At 37.4% G+C, this 22,456-nt stretch overlaps 1 protein-coding gene across 2 annotated transcripts in view; it reads left to right on the forward strand.

Annotated features, from left to right (window-relative positions):
• Positions 1–22,456, forward strand: part of SH3RF1 (SH3 domain containing ring finger 1) — a 91,043-nt gene that overhangs the window by 64,421 nt on the left and 4,166 nt on the right. For both annotated transcript variants that reach the window (XM_030023163.2, XM_030023171.2), the window contains exons 7-11: positions 7,905–8,059; positions 10,466–10,636; positions 10,799–11,058; positions 14,596–14,954; positions 17,039–17,373. In XM_030023163.2, coding sequence (XP_029879023.1) covers positions 7,905–8,059; positions 10,466–10,636; positions 10,799–11,058; positions 14,596–14,954; positions 17,039–17,373 — 1,280 coding nt within the window. The remainder of the gene's footprint in view (positions 1–7,904; positions 8,060–10,465; positions 10,637–10,798; positions 11,059–14,595; positions 14,955–17,038; positions 17,374–22,456) is intronic.

A 22,456-nucleotide genomic window follows, 5' to 3' on the forward strand; every position in this document is an offset into this window, starting at 1 on the left:
ACACAAGAAGCACACTTCCTTCCAGAACAGTGGTTCTTTTCAGCATGAGTAGGAAAGAGATTATGCTGGGAAGGAGGTTAGGGGAAACAAGCAAGATCTTGCAAAAAACATCACCTGAGACCACACCTGCCAGATATTTCTGTCTTACTTAACTCAATATTATCAAGATTCTCTGAAATAAGTTTCAAAACTCTGCTTTCTCCTAATTGGATAAGATGATTTTAGTTGTGTGTACGCCTGTGGCAGATGAAGAACATATGAGATCTTGGAGATAGGTATGAAAAACTGTTGCAAATGGCCATCTTTTAAAGGAAGGAATACATTGCCATGTTGTTTCCTTTGGACAAAGAAAATTACATTTGTCTTCAAAAAGTGTAGGATTTCATTCCAAAACCAACTGAAACTCTTTATTTTGCTATGCTTGTGGTAGAGAAGCTCTGGAATGCCCTATATCATACCTCACTTATCAGAGCCTGACCTTAACTGCAGTAAAGATTATGGATACCAGTTTTCAGAGATCTTCAAGCAAACTTAATGAGCCTTTATTCTGATCATAGGAATTCTCAAAATTTAATTCTTGTTTCGAGTCCAAAAATTGTGCCCCTAACCTTGGGGCAGGGGGGGGCACAGTCAAATAATAAATCTCCACTTAGTTTAAAACAAACAAACAAACAAAAAAAACCCAAAACCAAACAACCCAAACAAAAAACCCCGAGGCTTGATCTTGTTTAGGTGTCTAATTATCCTTGAAGTCTTTAAAGCAAGTAAAACATGATGAATAGCCTTGCTGCTAAATGTGTCTGGGTTTTTTTTTCAACTTTCAGCACTTGGATCATTTTACAAATTTGTCTGCAAAATCGAAGGCAGAATTGTCTGTCTTCTATTATCAACTTTTTGTTTTTTAAGTAAATGCTTAGGTGTGGCTTGGTTGCAGCTGAGAGTTTGCATTTTGATAGCTTTCTTTGGGACTCTAAATTATGTTTTTCAGTCCTTAAAATTATGATGCTGTTATTTTCTGAATTATCTGCAGTAGTTTCTTCTGGCATGATAAGCACATTGTAAGCACATTCCAGAACTGGGTACAGTACTGCGTGGTCTTTTTCAGTGATGAAAATATTGATTGTATGACCATTTTACTTTTATCCTGTTAGTCTGACGTTTATATCTTGAGAATTTGCATCCATTCATTTGGCCTGAGTGCAGCACGAAGTTTTTGTTCAGCTAAATATCCACCATGATCCCACAAATTTTCATCATCATTAGTGATGTAGTAGTTGCTCTCATCCAAGTAAATGTATTTTGTATTCTTTGTTCTTCAGACAGATGACCTTATTATTGACAATTATACAGATGGTATGCTTTTGCCCTGCCTTACTAAGTAATGCAGGTTGTGCTGTAGCAATGCTGTGTCCTTTTGTTGTTAACAACTCATTAAATCTGTGCGTCATCTGTGCAATCCTACTGTTAAATGTATGCTCATCTGGAACCAATTAATAATCTCCTTATATTTAGATTCATATTTTAATGTCACAGAGCAGTTGAGGTTGGAAGGGACCTTTGGAGGTCATCTAGTCTACCTCACCTGCTCGAGCAGGTCCACCTAGAGCCAGTTGCCCAGGACGGTGTCCAGACAGCTTTTTAATATCTCCAAGGATGGAGACTCTACAACCTCTCTGGGCAACCTGTGCCAGTGTTGAGTCACCCTCACGGTGAAAAACTGTTTCCTGATATTCAGACTAAATGTCCTGTGTTTCAGTTTGTTTCACTGGACACCACTGAAAAGAGCATGGCTCCGTCATCTTTGTACCTTCCCTTCAGGTACTTATATACGTTGATGAGATCCCCCTGAACCTTCTCTAGGCTGAACAGTCCCAGCACTCTAAGCCTTTCCTCATAGGAGTGATGCTCCAGTCCCTTAACTATCTTTGTGACCCTTTGCTGGACTCTCCAGTATGCCCATGTCTTTCTTGTACTGGGGAGCCCAGAACTGGACACTCCAGGTTTGGCCTCATCAGTGCTGAAGAGAAGGGAACTATCATGTCGCTTGACCTGCTAGCAAGACTCCTCCTAATGGAGCCCAGGATACCATTACCCTTCTTTGCCGGTAGGGCACATTGTTGGCTCATGTTCAACTTGGTGTCCACCAGGAAGGCTCCCCAGGTCCTTTTTTTGCATATGAGGTATACATCTAATACTAGAAACAATTAGCTGCTTATATACTAATCCATGTCATCATTTATACTTCTTTCATCCTGTCCTTCAGAAAATACCTGTGAGAACTGAGCAACCAAAACCACTTTTGGTATCGTTTGTGCTGTTGGTCAGAATACAAGTCTAGCTAACATATATGCTGCAAATATTGAGTGATTGATTTGATTTGTGGCTGAGATATGTTTTGGAGAGGATGGGGTAGGCAGGATTCAAAGCATAATTTCAAAAGGTCTGTCAGAAGTTCTTTTTTTTTTTTCCTCTCAGTAACAAACACTTCTGTTAGTTATTAAGAATCAGTAGTTCTTTCTTTGATGCCAACACGGAAAAATACTTTATTTTGGTGCTGGTGCAGTCATTAAACCACCTCGGGTGCTTTAGCTGCATAAGCTTGTTCAAAAGCAATCTCACCATTGGCACCCACAGGAATTAAATTACAGTGCTAAGTGCAGCATGGAGTGAAACTCCTGCCACATGATCGTCCTGTATCCTGGAGTGCTACTTTCTCTTTGTGATAACCATGTTCCTGGTTATGTTTCCAATTAGGCATATAATTCCCATTGAGAATCTGAATTATTCTCTGCCACCCTCTTTAAAAGTCAATAACCTTCTGTACATAATGTTCTGTTTCTTCTTGACTTGTTTTCAGCATGACTAAAATACAAGCTGGCAGCTCAGGCTACAGTCAGGTCGTTCCTGTGCTCTTTTATTATAGATTATATTAGATGATGATGCAGTTTATAGTCACAGACTGTGAAGTGTGTCTTTTACGTCCACTCTTCCTCTTGCTTCATAAACTCTTGTCTTAATTTTAGAAATGTGCAAAATGGTTCTGACAGGTCAAGAGACAAAGTGGTGTTCTTGTTTCTCTAGACGTTTCCCTTCTGGAAATACCCTCCCTAACGTTCTGAGCATTAATTTTAAGCTATGGAACAATTGTGATCGTATTATTTAATACATCAGAAGTGGCTGGCTTAAGTCTTTTGCTTTTGTATTTTTTGCTTTTGTAAGTATAAAGTCCTGCATTTCTCTCAGCTTCTCCCTTTAGCTTTTTCTTCATTTCTGAATACTAAGCAAATGACAAGGGAGTTGGATTGAACAGGGAGAGTTTCTCTTTAGCATGAAGATGGTTTAATTGGATCTTCTTCCTGTCAGTCGTTTTGGTGTTTATAATACTATTTAAAGTAATTGATCGTTCTTTGAGAGCAAGCCATTTATACAACTAGTTTTACTTCATGCCAAACTCAGATTGAGGGAGAAGGAAGATATCAGAGAAGATGAGCATGATTCCCCATCAGTGAAGAAGAGAAGGACATAGTCATTTACAGTAATCCTGAATTTATGCATCTTTGCTACGTTTATCTGTCCTGACTCTAGAAGCAAAGAAAAGCTAGTGTCTTATCTTCTGTGAGAAAGATGGCTTTTTTTATTGTTAAGAGGAGATATTTTGAGCTGTCTTGTTGGGTAGCAAGTTTCTCTAAGACAGTTGAAATTAATTCCTAGCCCAAAGGAGCCTGTGAGTCTTTTATCTGTGTACATGTATAGGATCACATTTTAGTTTGTTACATTGTTATTTTGGGATATATTATGGTGGTTCAAAAAATGCCAATTGCATTAATTTTATTTTGTCCATAATAATCTTTTGTAGATGCTGTTTGGCACCAAATGTTGTATGAAGTAAGTAATTTCCAAATTTGCAGCCAAAATTGACACAAATAAGACTTAGGAATGAGAGTACTTTTGTCGAGTAACCATATATGCTATCTGCTGCTTGTATCACTTAAGCAAATTTTAATTTGCATTCAGAAAAGCTGTGATAATTTATTTTAAAGTTTTATTTTACGGCAGCAGTTCTTTAGCCTAGTTCTTTAGCTGGCAGCATTAATTCTTGTTTTGTGTTTTAAGGTTCGATTCTTTGAAATTGAAGAAGCTATGAACTGAGACAAACTTCTCACAGCTGAGGCTTTTGACTGTGATATTATCACTTGCACTGTTCTCTGGGACTTCAAACCACAACTTTGCCCTTAATGGGGGCATTAATCGGTCTGCTCTTCTTGGCCACTGGCATTTTTGAACCTTATAGGTGCTTAGTATATTTGAAGTTCTTTATAAAATATAAATAGCAGATGTCAGGTTCAGTAGTTGTTGGGTGAAAGTATGCACGTACAATTATGTAAGGCTCATTTACTTGGGAGGAAATTCTTGGGTGTAATTTATAAGGTAGTTATCTAATGGAGGAGATCTAGTTGCCATAGATCTTGCTGAAAAAACTCTTAAGGGAAGTATGTGATTTGAACCATGATATGGGAAAAACAGAGACAAAATACACCACAGCGAAGTTAGAGTTACGTTCAAAAGCAGCAGAAGAAAAAGGGAATGTAGCAACGACAGATAACTTACCTTCCTTTCATTCTGTCTTTACAGTCTCTTGAGAAGTTAAAAGTATATTGGACTGCAGTTGACCTAGATATCCATATTGCTACTTCTGCAGATTGAATATGTTGACTTTGAAAAGTTGTCTTGGTATGTGGACTTAACTAGCAGAGATAGGTGGTCTATATTTGGGTGGTTTACATTCACTTACGTGCTGAAGGTTTCAAAAATTTAAAAATCCCTGTTTTTTCTGGTCCTGTTCTCTTGCCCACACACATAAAAAAAATTGCTCCCCTATGTTAAAATATACAAGGTAGTCTGAATTATTATTAATGAGGCACAAGCTGTGAGGGTTATAGTATACTGATGACATTTAGCTCTCTTTCATGTAGTTGCAGCTGATTCAATAGCATAAGTAAGTCAGGAGGAGGTTTAAATGAGAACTGTCTGAGTTTTAACCAACAAAAATTCAACTTTTATTGGGAAGAGGAAGCAGATGAAAGAAATGAGGTTTTGTATGAGGCCTGTTTTGATAACATATATTTATAGTTCAGGAATTTTGTTAAATATGACCCTTAATTTGTTAGCCTTCAGGGGGTTTTGCAAGTCATATATTTTGTCCTAGACCTTGTGGGAGTGAAGACAGTTAACGAATGGGGTTTTTTTCACTGCTGTGCCTTTTGTTATTCTTTGGATGAACTGATTATTGATCTTCCGTTGACTGATACAGGAATGCAGCCTAATGATATTTAAACTTAGTAATACATATGTGTTTCTAGGGCATAAGTATAGGTACTATTTGAAGTTTTTACATAAATTAAGTATCAAATTAGGTAATGTTTCATCTTCCAATTAAAAAAAATAAATTATCACTTATTTGCTGTTTTATATGCTTGAAAGTACACTTGCCTGAAAAGTAGTTGCAGAAACTTTCAATTTTTCCCCCTCAACTACCTAAAATAAAAATACTCTTAATTGATTTGATAAGCATATTGTATTAAATCACATGAGGTTTGCATATATTCTTTCACAGAATGTTGAATATGGGAACCATCAAAACTAGCTTGTGCTCTGGAGGTAGGTATGTTTCTCAAGAGCTAGAAAAATGATTACATGCCAGAAGACTTCTTGAAAACTTGGCTAGAGCATTTGGATCTATTTTATCAAGTTGCAGCAGTGCAAGCTGAGGAACGTTAGTCCTCTAAAGACTATCAGGTAGTCTATTTAGATTTCTAAGTACTTGCCAAGTCTTTAGGAGTTTAATTGGGCTGTGGCTCTACTGCAGGTTTCTATTACTATTACCATAGTAATAGACACGGGGAGGGGAGCAGAACCTGAATACAGAAGAATAAAATAGAGCTGGGAAGGTGCCTTTATTGCAGCTAAAAATTAAATGTATATTGTATGTTCAAAAGAAAAAAATACAACACCCAGCATTTATATCTTTAGAGATGCAGGAAGTGTGCAATCATGACAACCTTGATGTTGTGTATGAATAGGTTTAATTTTAAAGATTTCCAGCTAATCATCTCCTCATGTGGATTTACAGGTTCTACCATGTATAAAGGAATCTAGATGGCTAAAAAAAGATTTGAATTTATATTCTATAGACAGGTTGCCTAAAAGTTAGATGCTCACATTCAGCTTGGATTCAGCTAAGACATTGGTTGAAGCTGACTGGAAGGGGGAGATAACTTCTGCTGTAAAGCAACTGAAGGAGAAATGTTGGTATTTCAGTATGAATTAGCAACTTATTTTAAAAGATTGTTGGATGGATGGGGATCTAGAATGTAAAGCAAATGTGATTGGCATTCTTGTAAATAACTCAACTATTAGTATCAAAGCACACAATGATGTTTCTCCAGCAGGTCATGTCTGCTTTGTGTTGGATACAGGACACCTATTTGGTCTTAAGAAATTCTTAATGTACAATCAGGAAAAAAGCTTTAAATAAACCAGCAATATTTCACAATATACCATGCAATTTATATCATAACTAAGCATGAGAATTTTGACTGAAAATTATAAGAGTTAATCAGTTTTCTCTAGATTTGAAAGCTTTTAATCATGCAGTTCTTCACTGTGTCTTGACTTTAAGACTAGTTCAGAGAGCTGTCTTTTTATTAACACTTTCACCAAATGCAGCAAGGTAATAATCACACAGTGTAGAAGTAAAACTTATTTTCCTTATAGGTTTTTGTTTAGAAAAACAAAAAAAAACAACCTTTAGAAGTAGGCTGTTTGAGGGGAATTAAAATGACTTTCAATTATATATTTTCCAAACTGATAATGTAATGCTGTGTGTTCATATGCTGATGTACTGGAACAGCCAGGCGGTACTTCAGGACATTTTGTTAATTTATGGTTTTGTTATGTGGGTTTTAAACCTGAAATGCGGTGGTTTAGAGTTTTGTTTCAGTATTAAAGGATTGTGTTAAGTTGAAGATCATGTTTGAAATTAATTTTTGCATTTTCAAATGTTGGAGGTTTTTTATTAATCTTTTTGTGTGCGTTGTAACACAAATAATTACTTTTGGAAGCAGGGAAGGAAAAGTTCTCCTTTTGTGAGAGACTTTTCCCAGGAGTGTCAGTACACAAGGTCCTAAAGAATTGTCTGAGGTTTTACAGCGCATAAGGTAACAATTGCTCCATTGATTCTCAAAAGGCATAGAAGCCTGTAGGCAGGACCCCCGTTACGATCTCCCTGTAAAGGAACTGTGCCTTTTTACTGGGGTGTTTGTTAAAGATTACCAATCTGATAATACTGAATTTCAAAACCTAACTCTTTAAACTAGAAGCATAAGAGAAAGGGGTAACAATAGCTCAGTGACTATGGTCTCATATTGTGCTCATTTTTGTAACCCATACATCAAAAGAAAATTTCCCCCAGAAGAGGTAGGTTTGGGTGTACTGCTGCTGAATTGTATATTATGTCTCAGCTTCAGGTTACAAAAACAATCATGTTTTGAAGTACAGTCAGCAGTAGGATGCAAAATCTACCTCCTGGAAGGCTTCTGAATTTTTGTGGAATCCTATCCTAAAGATGTTATAATTACAAACAATGCTTTCCATTTTTCCTGTGCTGAGAAATTGCTTGTCATTTGCTTAATTAGCTGCCAAGACTTCGAGATTTTAAACTGGAAAAAGAGAAACACAGACAAACCTAACTCTCCAGTTATATTGTACCAGTAGGTAAAGGAATACTGAACTCAGCTGGTTTTTTCCCATTTCCTTAGAATATCGTACTTTTTTTTGCAGCTGATTCAATTAATCAAACACTATTGATCATCTGTTGCTATTTTTTTTTGTTCTCATAAAATCAGAATATGAATCCCCCACTTCCGCCACCACCTCTCTTGTCTGCCGCAATCATTGCATCGGCCTCTTCTGGACCTCAGTCTGCAGGTGTAATACAAAGGCCTACATCAGGATCAACTGACCAAATGGCACATTTACGACCACAAACTCGTCCAAGTGTGTAAGTAAAATTGAAACCAGTCAGAAATATGGAACAAGATCAATAATTTCACATATACTTATATCATGCCAGTTGGCTATGTTCTGCTACAATTCCCAGAAAGTCAAGCATATGACTAAGAACAAAAGCAACAAAACATACATAAAGGTGACCTCCCCAAATAGCCTTCATACTGAGGGTTATTTATGTCTGAGATAAATATAATCAGCTGTTGCTGTGTATAGAAAGGACTCACATCAAAATATGAAGTATTTATCATGCAGAAAATGAATGAATCCTTGAGTTAGTGATGAAGACTGCGTAACTTGCAAGTGGCAAATACTGGAGTGAATTTATTCAACGTTTTCTGTTACGTAAGGTATGAAAAGGCTATTCTCATATGGAATAACCTATGCCAAAACACAGAAAGTGCTGTATTTCATTTAGACAGTTATATTAGCATGTCATTGTCAGACTGCTTGTGTAAGTTGCAATTGAAATTTGACTGAAGATTCTACAGTTCACTTAATTAGTGGATAGCAATTTGGAATGAAGGCAGAAAGCTGCTAGTTAGCATTATGTCTTCGTACTTGTAACGCAAGCAAACGTGTGTCATCCTTCTGGGTGAAAATATTTTGTATATTAACTTGCTGCTGACGACATTTTTGTTCTTGGAAACTTCTTTGTGTGCAGCTTGGAGAATAAGAACGATAAAAGAAAAAATAAAAATCAGGAGTGGCTGAACCATCTAACAGGACATATTTGAATAATGCAAGGACCGCTTTTGTTCTGTGTCTTTATTTTTATCTTCCCACCAGGTTTCCTCCCACTCCAAAAGAGCACCCTTCTTGTATAGCAGGTGCATCTGGATTTGGGCTGTTTCTTTCGTGTCAAGCATTTTAACACTGCTTCTTATGGATTATTGGGCTTAGTGCAGTTAATCAAGTTCCCATCTCGTTTATTTCCATCCTCCATCTTCAAAGGGTTGCTCTATACGAGGATACTAATGAAATTTGGAATGATTTAACTAAAAGGGAAGTTAATGAACACCAATTAAAGCACATCAGTTGCTTTCCCATAGAGTATGTGGCTTTGTAGATCACCCCTAAATCACATGCCAGTGAAGCCTTTTGTTGCCAGTGTGTCATATGTTGCCTTTAAAGCATATTTTGGACTTGCTTTACCAGGTACCTATATTGCTTTTAAAGCATTTTTGCAGGTAATGCAAAGTTTCCTGGGTGGACAGCAAGGAACAAAAATAGAAAGCAAAAAGGAGAAGCATACAGATAATGCTATCCTTACTATGCACAAGAGACAATTTTGGCGAAAGAATGTTTTGTAAAGCTGCTTTTTTATCCTTGGGGTTACAAGGGGAGTGGGAAAGACTAGCATTGCAAGTAGTTGTGGATCCTTTTTCAAAAAAGGAGATATTCTACCCATCTACCCTAATTGGCTACCTCTTGTGAAAATTATATTCTTTTTGAGAAAAAGTGATTTATTAGAATGCTATTTCCCATAGGTCTGGGTCCATAATTATATAAACATTTTTATATAAACTGTTAAAACAGTTTTCTTACATTCAAACTGTGGCAGAAAATAGAACACTGTGATGGTTAAAACACTATCGCTTTTTAATGTGATAATAGGAAACTGTGCAATCTTATTTGAAGACTTCCCTAGGAATATTCCAGCATGCAACTGCAGGAGCTTCAGTTTTATTTTTACTTTTTTTTTTTTCTAAGACTGTGTTTTTAAAAAGAAAAACGCAAAATGTTTCTGAACTCTTGCTATCATTTCAGATGCGCTGTATTATACATTAATGTTGCTTAGAAGGAAAAAGGGGAAATAAACTTTACAAGTGAGTAACTGCTACCTACCTTACCCATAGCCTTCAAGTTCTAGTAACATACCTTTTTTTGGCACTGCAGTTGCACAGGGAGATTCCAATTTTGCAATTTGAAAAGTAGTTCTGATACTGATCTTTCACTCTCAACTAACAGAACTTCTCCATGCTCCCCATCCTTCCAAAAAAAAAAAAAAAAAAAAAAAAAAAAAAGAAGTTGGCATGTTACAAAGTGTAAGTGATACTAGAAGCAGGTGTAGGGAGAGAAAGGTGGGATATGCTGGGATCTGTAGTTGATAAACACCTATTTAATTAAGTTCACTAAATTAAGAAAATGGATAGTATTATTAGAAGTATTGTACATTACATTAAAGTACAGTTAGGGGGATAGTCTTAAAGGTCATTGTTTCCCTTAATATTGCCATAACTTGTTTTAATATTGTAGCAGTATGATGGATCGACCAATGCATAACGCTTTCTGCCATGCCTTCTCATCTCTGACTGAACTCTCTCTGCCAGAAAACACAAGTGATGTTTTCAATTGTTTTAGGTTTATCAATTGCATCTACTTTCCTGTTTTTTAGGTATATTGCTATATACCCTTACACTCCTCGAAAAGAAGATGAACTGGAACTGCGGAAGGGAGAAATGTTCTTAGTGTTTGAACGCTGTCAAGATGGCTGGTTCAAGGGAACTTCCATGCATACAAGCAAGATTGGTGTTTTTCCTGGAAATTATGTGGCTCCAGTTACAAGGTATATTTTTATACAAGTGTCTAAATAGTTTATCTAGTTTCAAGTCCAAAATGATTCTGTTCTTGTATGTAATGCTAAAATTGGATAATAGAAGACCTGCAGGTTTTAGTAACTAGCTCTTTTTTCAGTTGTGTTTTAGTGTTTTGCTTTTAATTTTGGCAGGACAGTGACAAGTGCATCACAAACAAAAGTTCCCATGTCTACCGCTGGCCAAACTGGACGAGTGGTAACTATGGTCAGCCCTTCCACTGCTAGTGGAACATCTCAGAAGCTCCAGGGGAATGGTGTGGCAGTGAACTCCAGCACAGTACCCACAGCTGTGGTTTCTGCAGCACATATCCAAACTAGTCCGCAAACCAAGGTCCTTATGCACGTGACAGGACAAATGACAGTCAACCAGGCTCGCAATGCAGTTAGAACAGGTAAAAAATAAAATAAAATAAAATAAAGCTTTTTATGTGTGGTAGACAAACTGTAGGATCTGTCTGGGCAAGTGGCTGGAGTCAAGGTATGTGTAAATATGTGTTGGGGTTTTTTTAAGGTATTTTTTATGTCATTTTTTAGAGTTGAACGCTTTCTGGAATGACAATATATCTCTCTGAATAGTTGAATCTTTTATTATTCTCCTCAAGCAACTGTGTGTATGTACGTACTCCTACTGTTAGGAATTTATATACAAGTACTTTAGGTGGAATTTTTTTTATTCCAGCAGTATCTGGGATGGGGACATTCTTTGAGCTTCCCCACTCATATGCAATTCTTATAGTAATAAAAGTGATAAGAATATCTGAGTCATAGCTTATTTTTTCGTGTTAACTGCATAACAGCTACAGATTGCTCTGATTTAGCATTCACTTTTAAATTATTTCCTAATATCTTTGAAGACCTTTAGCATTCATTCCTTCTTCTTTTTCAGGTCTCTGACTCAGGGTTGGTCCTTTAGGCATTCCAGTTTGTTCTCTAACCTTGACTGCAACTTCTTTCAGCTTTGACTCTGAAACACTAAGGCTATACTGGCTTCAAGATCCATACAATCTATGTCATAAAATTCTATATTTCTGACAAGTATAACTCTGCCTTTACTGTCTGGGGCAGGCCACATCATAGTGAAACATGCCTCCTTGTTATTTAAACCCAGATCCAAAAAGATTGATAGTGGTGTTTTTAGGAGTTTTTGTTTACCAAATCCATGCACTCCTCTGTGGATTTGCCAGGCTAGGAAAATACCACACAACTGGAGCCTAATCTGTTCCAGTTGCTCCTAGAGCATCAAAAGAAAAGAAAAAAAAAAGAAAAAAAAAAACAAACCCTCCATTTCAAACTATCCCAGTGTTCCCTCTTTCAGCCTTGAATTTGGGGCCTAAGATCTCTTGGCTGAGAGAGTCATGACAAAGGCTTTTTTTAATCACGAAATTCTTACTGGCAGAGTAGAAGAGAAAGCAAAAGATGCAAATGGTATTCTCTGTTATCCCCTTAAGGATGACTGTTTCTTATGATCTCAAGATCCATGAATTAGCGCACTCCCTGTTCAGAGTCATGCATCTCCTAAAAGACCCTGAGCATGTTCAGATGTCAGCACCAGGTTTGCTTTTGGAGGTAGGATATGTACATATGTCTTTAGATATTTTATTTTCTTAATTGGCCCCATATTCCTGCAGTCTGATTTTACGCTGGAACAGATGTGATAGTCCTCTGTAACAACTTTATTCTCTACCTTTAAATAAAAATAACCAGGTGCTATTGGCAGCTGGTAAGAGAAACTAAGCAAAGCATCTGTACTTTCCTGCCTCTCAGACATAGGTGGTTTCTACTCTAAATCATTCTTTTGAGCTGCCTAGAAGTTTGCAAGTGACAGCACAGAGGAGAAGGCTCATGTGGGCTCCGGAGGCCTTTCTGTCCCCGCATCTCTGCACCGCTGTCAAGATGAATAAGCTCTTGCAGTTTCATTCAGCTGGAAGACATGACAACATACTTCCCACCAACTTTTCAGGTCCAAAATGGAAAAATCAAAGGGGCTGCACTCTCTTCACAGAGAACTTAGCATTGGATTGTGGTGTAAAGGTGTACAGTTTGGTCACAAGTACAGATCTGTCCCATCTAAGGGCCTGAGAACTAAAGCAATAATGGCTTATGTTCAAATGGTACAGAGAACTTTGTAGTCAGCATCTGAAATGTGATCATCTTGAGCTTTCCCTAGCACCTTTGCTGAGTCTTACTCTCTTGGTGAGGCTTCACAGATCGATGCTGCATTTTGCAGGGCTGTACTTCAGTTTCAGTTTAGCTCAGAACTTCGAGGACACTTATTCAAATGATCTTAGTGAGACATTGCTTGACATCACCCTCCCTGAGGGTGTATGCATTCTTTGACGGAAAGGAACTGAGAAGAAAATGTATATTCTGCCTATTTCATTAAAGGATGAACTATGTGAAAATAGGGTGACTTGAAGCATTTTTCCTATGGATTCCATCAGGGATAAGAAAACAAAACCAGAAAGCTATTCCATGTTTGTACTCCACTGATTGCATGTAAGTATAGTCATATCTCGAAGAATAGCAGCTACTTGTAAGAAAACTGACTTTGTCTCATGAACAGAAGGCAGCGTTAATAATTGTTTGTTACAAAAAATCTTGCTGCACTCTCTCTATCTTCATTTTTGAAGTGTTCATGGTACTCAGACATAGGAAGGGTCTGCTACAGGGGAAGAGGTTATGTACCAAAAAATAGACATAGCATTTAGTGGTGCTTTTTTTTAAGAAAGAATTTGTGTTTCTTATCATAGAGATTGTAATTGGTTATAATACTGTTGGATTGTTATGTCAAATTTGTGAACTTTGTCGGTCTTCTCTAATACACTGTTGATGCAATCTAACCAAATTACCAGGGGAATTTGTGGAGAGCAGGATAAAGAGAGCAAGTGCTGGAGGCTTGATTCCAGGATATCACTTATAACAAGCCCCAAACTCTAATTAGTATCTGAAAAATCAGAGTGAATTGATATGTTTGAGACCTACATGCACCAAGCTAGAGGGATGACCCCTCCTTAGATACTAAGTTTCAGAGTATTTGAAGGAAAGAGGCTGGGCAGCACTGGAATGCTGCATTTTGCCTCATTATTCAGTTAAGATGTCTGCACTTCATACCACCCAGTGGTACAGAGATACCCAAGCTGTTGAAATGATCCAAAAGCATGTATGGTTGACCATATAACTATCATAGCAATTTTGCTTCTTGGAAAGGGTAAATTAGTTTATGCAGAGCTCTGTGCTTTGCAGCTAGGCTGGAGCCCAGGTTAGTGTATTCAGCCCTGTGCTATTCTCCAGCTTCCAGTGTAGATGTTCCTTTTATTTCACAGGGGTATGAGTAAATCCCCTTCCATATTTAAACATCCCAAGAGACAATAGCTTACATTTTCAGAGAAACCACTCATAGCAGTAATTGCCACTGTACTTATTGTTTAAAAGACCCACTAAATCTGTTGTGGATTTTGTGAATAGTTTAGGGAAAACATTCCAATTATATTTTTAGCAGCTTCTATAAGGAGTGTTTCTTCCAACTTTGTTTTATGTGCCCTGACAACTACACAGCATATTAAAAGGAACGAACAAGTCCCAGGCAGTATTTAGCTAGCTCTTATGAACTAAAATGTAATCTTCACTTTGCATCTCTGTCTGTATGTGAAGCATTTTGCTTAGCAGCTTGAATTTCTCCACAATAGTTGCAGTGCTGTTATTCTTCTGTTGCAAACTGGTGCAAGTATGGTAGCATATGCTACTTCTTTATTCTTGTGAGATAAATTTGATGCTGTGTAAGATGTCCTTACAGTAATATAAATGGAAGTTACAAAGGTAGGAAGGAAGCTTCTTATGCCTGATCCGCTGTAACACAGTGACTGTACCTACCTCACTTTGTGTGTCTTGTGAAAACATGAAATCTCCTACATTTTATGCTTTTGTTCTAGTTGCTGCACACAGTCAAGAAAGACCTACGGCAGCAGTCACACCCATACAAGCACAGAGTCCAACATGCCTTATTCCTGCAGCTGTGATCATTCCCCACCACTCTGTTGCCTCCCAGCAGCTCCAGCCCCAGCTTCCAAATACTGCTGCATATGTTACGGCTGTGAATGTGAACCGCTCAACCATCCCACTGGCATGTGCAGCAGCTTCTTTGAATTCTCCCAACATTGCTGCTTCATCTTTGGAGGGAGATGTTAGTGGAAGAACTGTAAACACTCACCCTGGAGCTCCTGCATCTCCAGAGAGTGCTTTAGCAGCTGGTGGAAATGCTGCTGCCAGTAAAGCAGACAAGGATGGCAAGGTGGGTAGAGAATAAAATCATTCCCTTGAATTCTCCCATTTTCATCATGCAGACTTGTAAGAAAAAAATATGGATCTCTTAAATTTGCTGAGTAGCAGCATTGTAAGGTTTTTAAGACTGAGCCTGAAACTCAGGCAGCTGTTTTGTGACTACAGCTATGGGCAAATTTATTCTGGGCCATACAAGAGTAATTTAGGATGGGTAAAATACAGAGCAGACCTTGGAGAAGGGCTAATACAGGGTAGCAGGTTCATGCCTTAAGCAGGAAAAACAAAAGGTGAATGGATGAAGTTCAGAAGAACTATTAGATTGACTGTTGGAATTTTTGGAATTTTAAGTATTTTGGTTTTCTTTACCTGCAGTCAGTTTCCTGAATACTTTAGAAAGTTGTATGTTTAGCAAATGTTATCAGTAAGTATCTGTAAACTAAAAAGCCTGTAATGGAAAAAAAAAAAAAAAAAAAAGAAAAAAAACCACCATGAACTTGTGGGAACATAAAAAGTTCAGTCTAATAAAATAAACCTAATATTTAGTGAAAATCAGTTTTCTTTTAGGTTGCCTTCCTTTTAAGCAGACACACTGAGAGATTAAGAAAAACATATTACCAGCAGTGTTTATTGGACAAAAATAAAAAAGCACGTAACTGTCTTTTCTAACTGTCGACCAGTAGAGTCTGTAGTGATTCTGCTTTCCTTCCTTCTATTTGAAGTGTTTTCCTCTGTGTCTAAACTCATTCTCACTGTCCAACAAGCCATGTGATTATGTTATATATATTGTAGGCAGAAACATTCCTCCAACTTTCTAACTGGTTTTGTTTTACAGTTGGGGTGTAGTTATAATTTTTTTTCCTCCTTTTGACAACTTTCTTTACATCTCAAATGTTTTAGACTTTACCTTACCACTCTTCAGCCACATGCACTCCTTAATGAAGTTTATGAAAGTTTTAATCATAGGCTGTACACTAATCTCACCCACTTTTTAATTACTTTTGTTGATTATTGTTGAATGGGGGTACTTAGAACTTTGTTTTAAAATTGCTTTAGCCATAGCCACTGAAATCAGACTGAGGTGCCCTTAGGCAGGGCTTTTAGAAAACTTATAGTTTAAGGTTAAAGATGCTAACATATTTGGACTGTTAGTTTTTTTGAGCTTCTCTTTTTCTTTCCCACTTGCTAGACAGCAGTTCTTTGCTGAACTAGCTTTAAGTTATTGGAGACTTGGAAGAAGGACCGAGGATTTTTCATTCACAGTTCACCAATTCCACTGCATCCCAAACTATACTAAAAATCTCAGATTGCTCATGCTTTTCTCTTTCTGTGGTTAAATAGCTTATTTTTGTCTCCAGGGCTTACAATCTGGCACCTCTCATAAGCACTAAATTCACTCAGTCAAAGGGTTGGTAAGAAGATCACTGCCACACCCCTTTAAAAAACAGACAAGAAATACAAAAGCTACTTAAATAATTCTCTTCAGGGTAAGTAATAGTCTTCAGGGATTCCTGTCTGGACAAGCAAAAAGAATGTTTACAATTCTCCCCTCTAGCAGAGCAGCAAAACACAATACATTCCCCTTTTGGCAAATTTCTGTTAAATCATGAAGGTCTTCCCTTTACTGAGGGAGGATAAATAAAAGACACTTATCTAAACAGCAGCCTCCAGGGCAGACTTTTCTCCCTCCTTGGTTTAAAATGACTCTTTATGCCTTCCTAGAAACTTCCACATTAACGAAATGTTTTACTACTTAGATTCCCATTGTGGGAATCTTAACTCCTCACTCCTTTTTCTAGACAACCTTTTGGGCCAGTGCCATTGGCTTTTAAGGTAAGCCTTAACTAAGCGAAAGGACTTAGCCGGTTTATGGTCTAAATTACTTACTGTTTTTCTCTTTAGAATTCTAATAATTATCTTCCTCTTTTATAATTTTCATAATTATATTTTGTAATTTGTACAATCTCAAATATCTCCTCATAATTTACCAAGTCCTCTCTGATCATGATGCCATCTGTCAGAAGACAGTGTTCAAGTCTTCACAGGAGGCTTTTGTTCTAAAATGCTCTAAAATGAGGCACTGCTTTTGGTTTACAGAAAGAAAAAAAAGGTTTGCTGAAACTGCTTTCTGGAGCATCAACTAAACGCAAGCCCCGATTGTCACCTCCAGCATCACCAACACTGGAGGCTGAGCAGGCAGCTGCAGAGTTAGCCCTGCAAGGTGCAGTCGGGCCAGAGCTTCCATCAACAGGTGGTCACAGCAAAGCTGGATCCTGTCCCACCGACAGTGAGGTCTCTGGGCTGGCACAGGAGACACTGCATCGGAAAACAAGTTCCCTGGATTCCTCTATTCCAATAGCACCACCGCCTCGGCAGCCTTGCTCATCCCTGGGTCCGGTCCTGAATGAATCCAGGCCTCTTGTCTGTGAAAGGTAAATTATCCTACACAGCTAGACTCAGGCAAACCAAGAAAAAAAAATCTACTTTCTGACACTTGCAGTGTATATTAGAACTGCTTTAAAATGCTGAGATTTTGTAGCAAGATGAAACTTTTAAAAAATGCTTTATATGCTTATCAACCAACACTCATGTTTGTTTACTTTTTGTGTTACTTTGAGGTTTTGGAATGAATAGACACTCAAATACGGTGATCACAGGTTTGATATGAGAACTGAGGTAGATAAAATAGGCCTCCTATTTGGCAAAACTTGAACACGTTATATTCTTGGATTTATGAATATCAGGTTAGTCCTTTAAGATTATTAGAAGTGCATAACTGCCAACCTAAATATATGGTGAATGAGATCCTTATCGATGAGTAAGCTTAATATGTGATTTCTTGAGCTGCTGTAAAGATACTTTTACTACCCAAATGCCCCATTACTGTGCACTGTACATAGCAAGCTCTAGGGCAGCCTCTGTGTCCTGGCAAGTGAGCCTGAAAAACACATAGTTGTCTGGACTCTGAAACTGCCAGGCAGTTGCTTTAAAGTTCCATCACTTCTTTTGTGTCCACCTACTATTTTCAAATTTCCAAGTCCTCAGTAGATTGCATGGACTGTGAAGAAAGTGGCAGTTTCTAACTCCTGTCTCTTTTCATTATTCCTGGTAGTAGACAAGCAGTATGAGGAGTGTCATAGGATTTCTTTTGCAGTAGCTGCAGGATTGTGGTGTACAGAAAAAAAATGTGGAGTTGCAATGTTAACAGCTGTAGGACTGAACTGATTCGTGCCGACTATTGTAGACTTTGTTCTGATACTATTAACTCATGGTGTGTGGGCATACCGTTGTTACTTCCAGAGGCCCATTGATCTTAAGCTATATTCCTGTAGTAAGAGCCAGACAGTATGTAAGTTTCTACTTTGTCTTTTATTTTACTTCTGTCATACCTTTAATATTTTCTAAAAGGTTATTACTGTTTCTATGCAGTTTCCTTGCAGGAAATTTCTGTTTCATACTGGATTTCTGAAGTAGTTTTACACTTACAGATGGAAAATAAAATCTGAAAGACTTTTCTGTAAGAATAACATCATTTATTTTCACATTATCGTAAGTCTGTTTGGCACTGTAATATGTTTTTATACTTTGAATGTGAAAATAATATCAAATTCATTCTGGCATGACCAGTGGCTATCTGTGTAAAGCTATTTGCATCCTCACAAAAAGTAGTTTTTTCACTTCCATGATGGAAATTTTTTTCTCAGAACTACTTACAGAAAATGATGCTGTATATTTTTATTGATCTTATAATAACATACACTCAAACATTCTTTTTACTATATCTCTGTATCCTTACTATTATTTAAGTGATAATTGCTACCAAAGAAGTGCTACCACAAGATCATTCTCCCTGGTAGTCCTGCAGAATTGTTCCATTTTGGTCAGTGTAGCTAGACAGAATTTCATCTGGGTTCCCTTAGTCCTTTTCAGGGCAGGGTTAATGTTTTTCCTGCTGATGTTCTCTTGTCACGTTTCCATTTCCTTAGGCCAAATTGCTTAAAGTATGTTGCTTAATAATACTTGCTACTTACATTGTACTCAGTATTTTCAAAGTAATTTATAAGCGTTGATTAATCTTCATGAGTCTGGAAGAAGGGGTGGGTAAGAAACATACTGATGATGCAACAGTATCTTCAGTGAAAATTTGGGGTTGAGGAGGAAAATACTCTTGAGGATAAGCTCAACAAAAAGCTGAATAACAGAGAAATCTCCTGCTAAGATTATTCTGCTCTTACATATCGCAATTCCAATCACAGGCTATAATCCGACTGGAAAAAGAAGCAGTACTCTTTCTATTCTGGCTCTGGCTTTGCAGTGTAATTGTTAGTGTTCAAGTTTTATTTTCAAAGGTGACTAGAGGATTTAGGAGTCAGGTTCTGCTGATTATTCTGCATGAATTAGGAGCAAAAGTAGCTTGCTCAACTCTGGAAAGCACTTGAAAATGCTTTGAAATGTTCCTGTTTTGGATATGGAGTTTTCCCCAAACCCTTTGCTTCCCTTAAGATATGCAATATCACATTTTTACTCTAATCCCACTGTTTCTTCATTCACTAGAATTGCAAGTTGTCCTAGAGTATGTTTTTCCTGTATGTTCTACAGAAAATTGGAAATAAAAATTGTGAACTTGTTTCCTATCATACAGAATAAATGGATGGGCATTTGATTTGTTGGATAGCAAACAAGCTCTTTGTGACACGGATTTACAGATGGATACTTAATACCAGTGGCGATTTCGCTAAAGGAAGGGAAGGTGATGACACTCCCTTCCATCTTACTGTTGCAGGTCTTCTCTGTAGTTCCCATTCCTATATTCACTCTTCTGTGAACTGGGTTGTTTGCTCACTGTGGTCCATGGTCTTTCATATGTTCCTTGTGTAGAAGGAGCAGAGAAGTTAAACGTAAATTTCAGCCAAGCCTTGCTTCCAGTTTGTAGCGGTTTGGAGAATTCTTGTCACCTGAGATTTTGCAGTGGTGTTTGGTCATTTCTTCTTATTCTCTAGCCAAGACACAAGTTGTGTGATTTTTTTGTGTTGATGCAGCACTGACAAAGCCAAGGATCACTGTCTTTTCATTATAAAGATAGACCCAACTCTGCAATTCCCAGAGGGAGCCATATTATGCTATGAATACACAGTAATTTGTTTATCTGAGGGGTATAGTTTTTTCCATGACAAGGGGTAAAAGAATATTTCAAGCTCTTTTTATGAGCTTTCTCTTTTAGAGGGGAACATTGATTAAATAGCCTTAAGTTTTACAGTAAATATACAGCACTATAATAGTAAATTTCCCAGCACCCCACAAGGGTGTTAAAAACCTGAAGTTAAACCTAAATACATATCACTGCATATCCTGAACTATAATATGAATCCTTCATCCAGTTACAGTGAAAGACAGCAGTAATTTTGTTCTGTGATTTTATCCACCACAAAATGACTGGTGTAACATCTGCTTGTAGTCAGCAGGCCAGAGGCTTTAGAGGGCAGCAGGTTTTATCACATCTGGCAGCATTTAATGCTGTTAATTAAATGCTGAGAATCAGTCTGCCCTAGATGGGCATTGATCATCTGTAGGAGTCAAGGCACCTACTCAGCAGACAGGAGAGAGCTGCACAGCAGCAGGGCATAAGTGAGCTGAAAAGTGAAAATTCAGTGCAAGAAAAAGAAACTAAAGCAAGAAGTTGAATAATAAGTATGAATTTAACTTGTATAATAATAGTAATTCCAACTTTCTGTGTTTTCCTCAGCTAAAATTATCTGCATGTGAGAAAATATTTTTATCCACTTGGTGATCAGGAAAATCACAGATAATTGTCCAAAAATCAACTACAAATAGCTGGGAAGAAAAGCGGTATTTTGTGTCTAGTGAAACAGAAGCAATGAAGAGAGGGTGAAACACATGAAAGATATTATCTTTTTCATGTTACTGAAAAGTGTGAGAAATGCCAATATTAAAAATGAAAAGTAGAATGGAGAAACGTGAAGACAGACCACCGCTGCCACCACCCCCCTCCTCAAAAAAAAAAAAAAAAATTGCAAATACAAAGTGCAAAAGCACTGTGGGATACAGCCAGACACATTAGGAATATCACAAAAGAACTGATGGCAAATGTAGGGGCTGCTTCTGGGAAGATAAAGTACTTTTATTCTTATAATATTAATATTTTATCACTAGCTGATTAAAAAGAATTAGGATAATATTTTGAAAATTAATGAAAAATACTGTAAGACAGTCAAAGAAATAGAAGGAAGAAAATGTATACTGTGCAGCTTAGGTGCATATAAAATATTGTAGATTAGGTGACCACAAAAGATGTGCAGATTTGACCTTCAAAAACATTTGCAAATTCTGAATAGGGAGATAAACAAGGAAGTGTTTTAGAAGATTCAAACATGTGGGAACGAACGAGTTTTTCCAAAACATAGGTCATGCTTAGTAAATGTGATTATTTTTCTCCTGGGACCTGGCAATGAACTTTTGAGCTGAAGCATAAGCTTTTTACTCTGCATGAAATTGGTACTTTTGGCAGTATGTTGTAGATGATGAAATAGGTAATGGAAAAATAGGTTTTGTTCCATAGCTGATCAAAGGTGATCTGAGTAGACAGCTGTGTGAATGTGTGATGAGTCTGGATCTGATCACCTCTATTTGGGCAAATAGAATTTGTAAAATGTGGCAAAAAAAAAAAATTGATGGCTTGTCATAACAAAAGAAGAAGGAGATGTGATTTAAAGGTGTAAAGCCTTTGGGTTTCTTCTCATTAAACATTGAAAAATATAGTAAACCAGCATTTTAACATGAGGGCTGTTGTGCTTTTAGACATTAGATTACAAGATGGATATCAAAGTATTCGGGAAGCTAAAAGTTAACAAGAAGCACTAAATTACTGCAGGGTTGAGGGAGTTCAAAACTGTATGGAAAGCTCAGGAGAACTGTACTTCTGCGCAAGTTGGTGATCCTCTAGGGAGGGCAAAGAGAAGATGGGTTCTTCCAAAGCTGTTGGTTTTAACACTCGGGAGGCAGCAACAGAAGCTAGGGAAAGAACAGAACTAGTCTATCAATTCAGGAGAGCGTAGAGGTTACTGACGAACAGCATTAGAAACTGAAACCAAGCATATTTCAAGTCAAATGTTTACAGAGCAGGATTTGACAGAATGCAAGGTAAGTAAGGTATTCTTTCTTGAAACCCATTTTTTTAATGGCTTTCTTTTGGATAAAACTAGTGCTATGGGTGTCTTATGTAGTGCGCTGGTTAATTTTCAGCCTGAAAGCAACCGGTTTATTGCAATAGTAGAAGTCCTTCATAGCTTTATTGCAGTTCTTTATCCTTTACTATTTTGTCCTGCCTGAGTAGAGGCTATTGTTCTATCTCAAGTAGTTTACAGTCTTAATTAAACTTAGTCTATTAAAAATGTTTGCTTCTTATGTTCTAAGTCTGCATTAAAACCCATATTTCCCACAGCAGAAGTTAGTGCAGGCATCTGCCATGCTGCCTGGGTTAAATGAGGAGCATTCTGA

The sequence above is a fragment of the Aquila chrysaetos genome, chromosome 1 (assembly GCF_900496995.4).
Source record: "Aquila chrysaetos chrysaetos chromosome 1, bAquChr1.4, whole genome shotgun sequence".
Taxonomy (NCBI): domain Eukaryota; kingdom Metazoa; phylum Chordata; class Aves; order Accipitriformes; family Accipitridae; genus Aquila; species Aquila chrysaetos.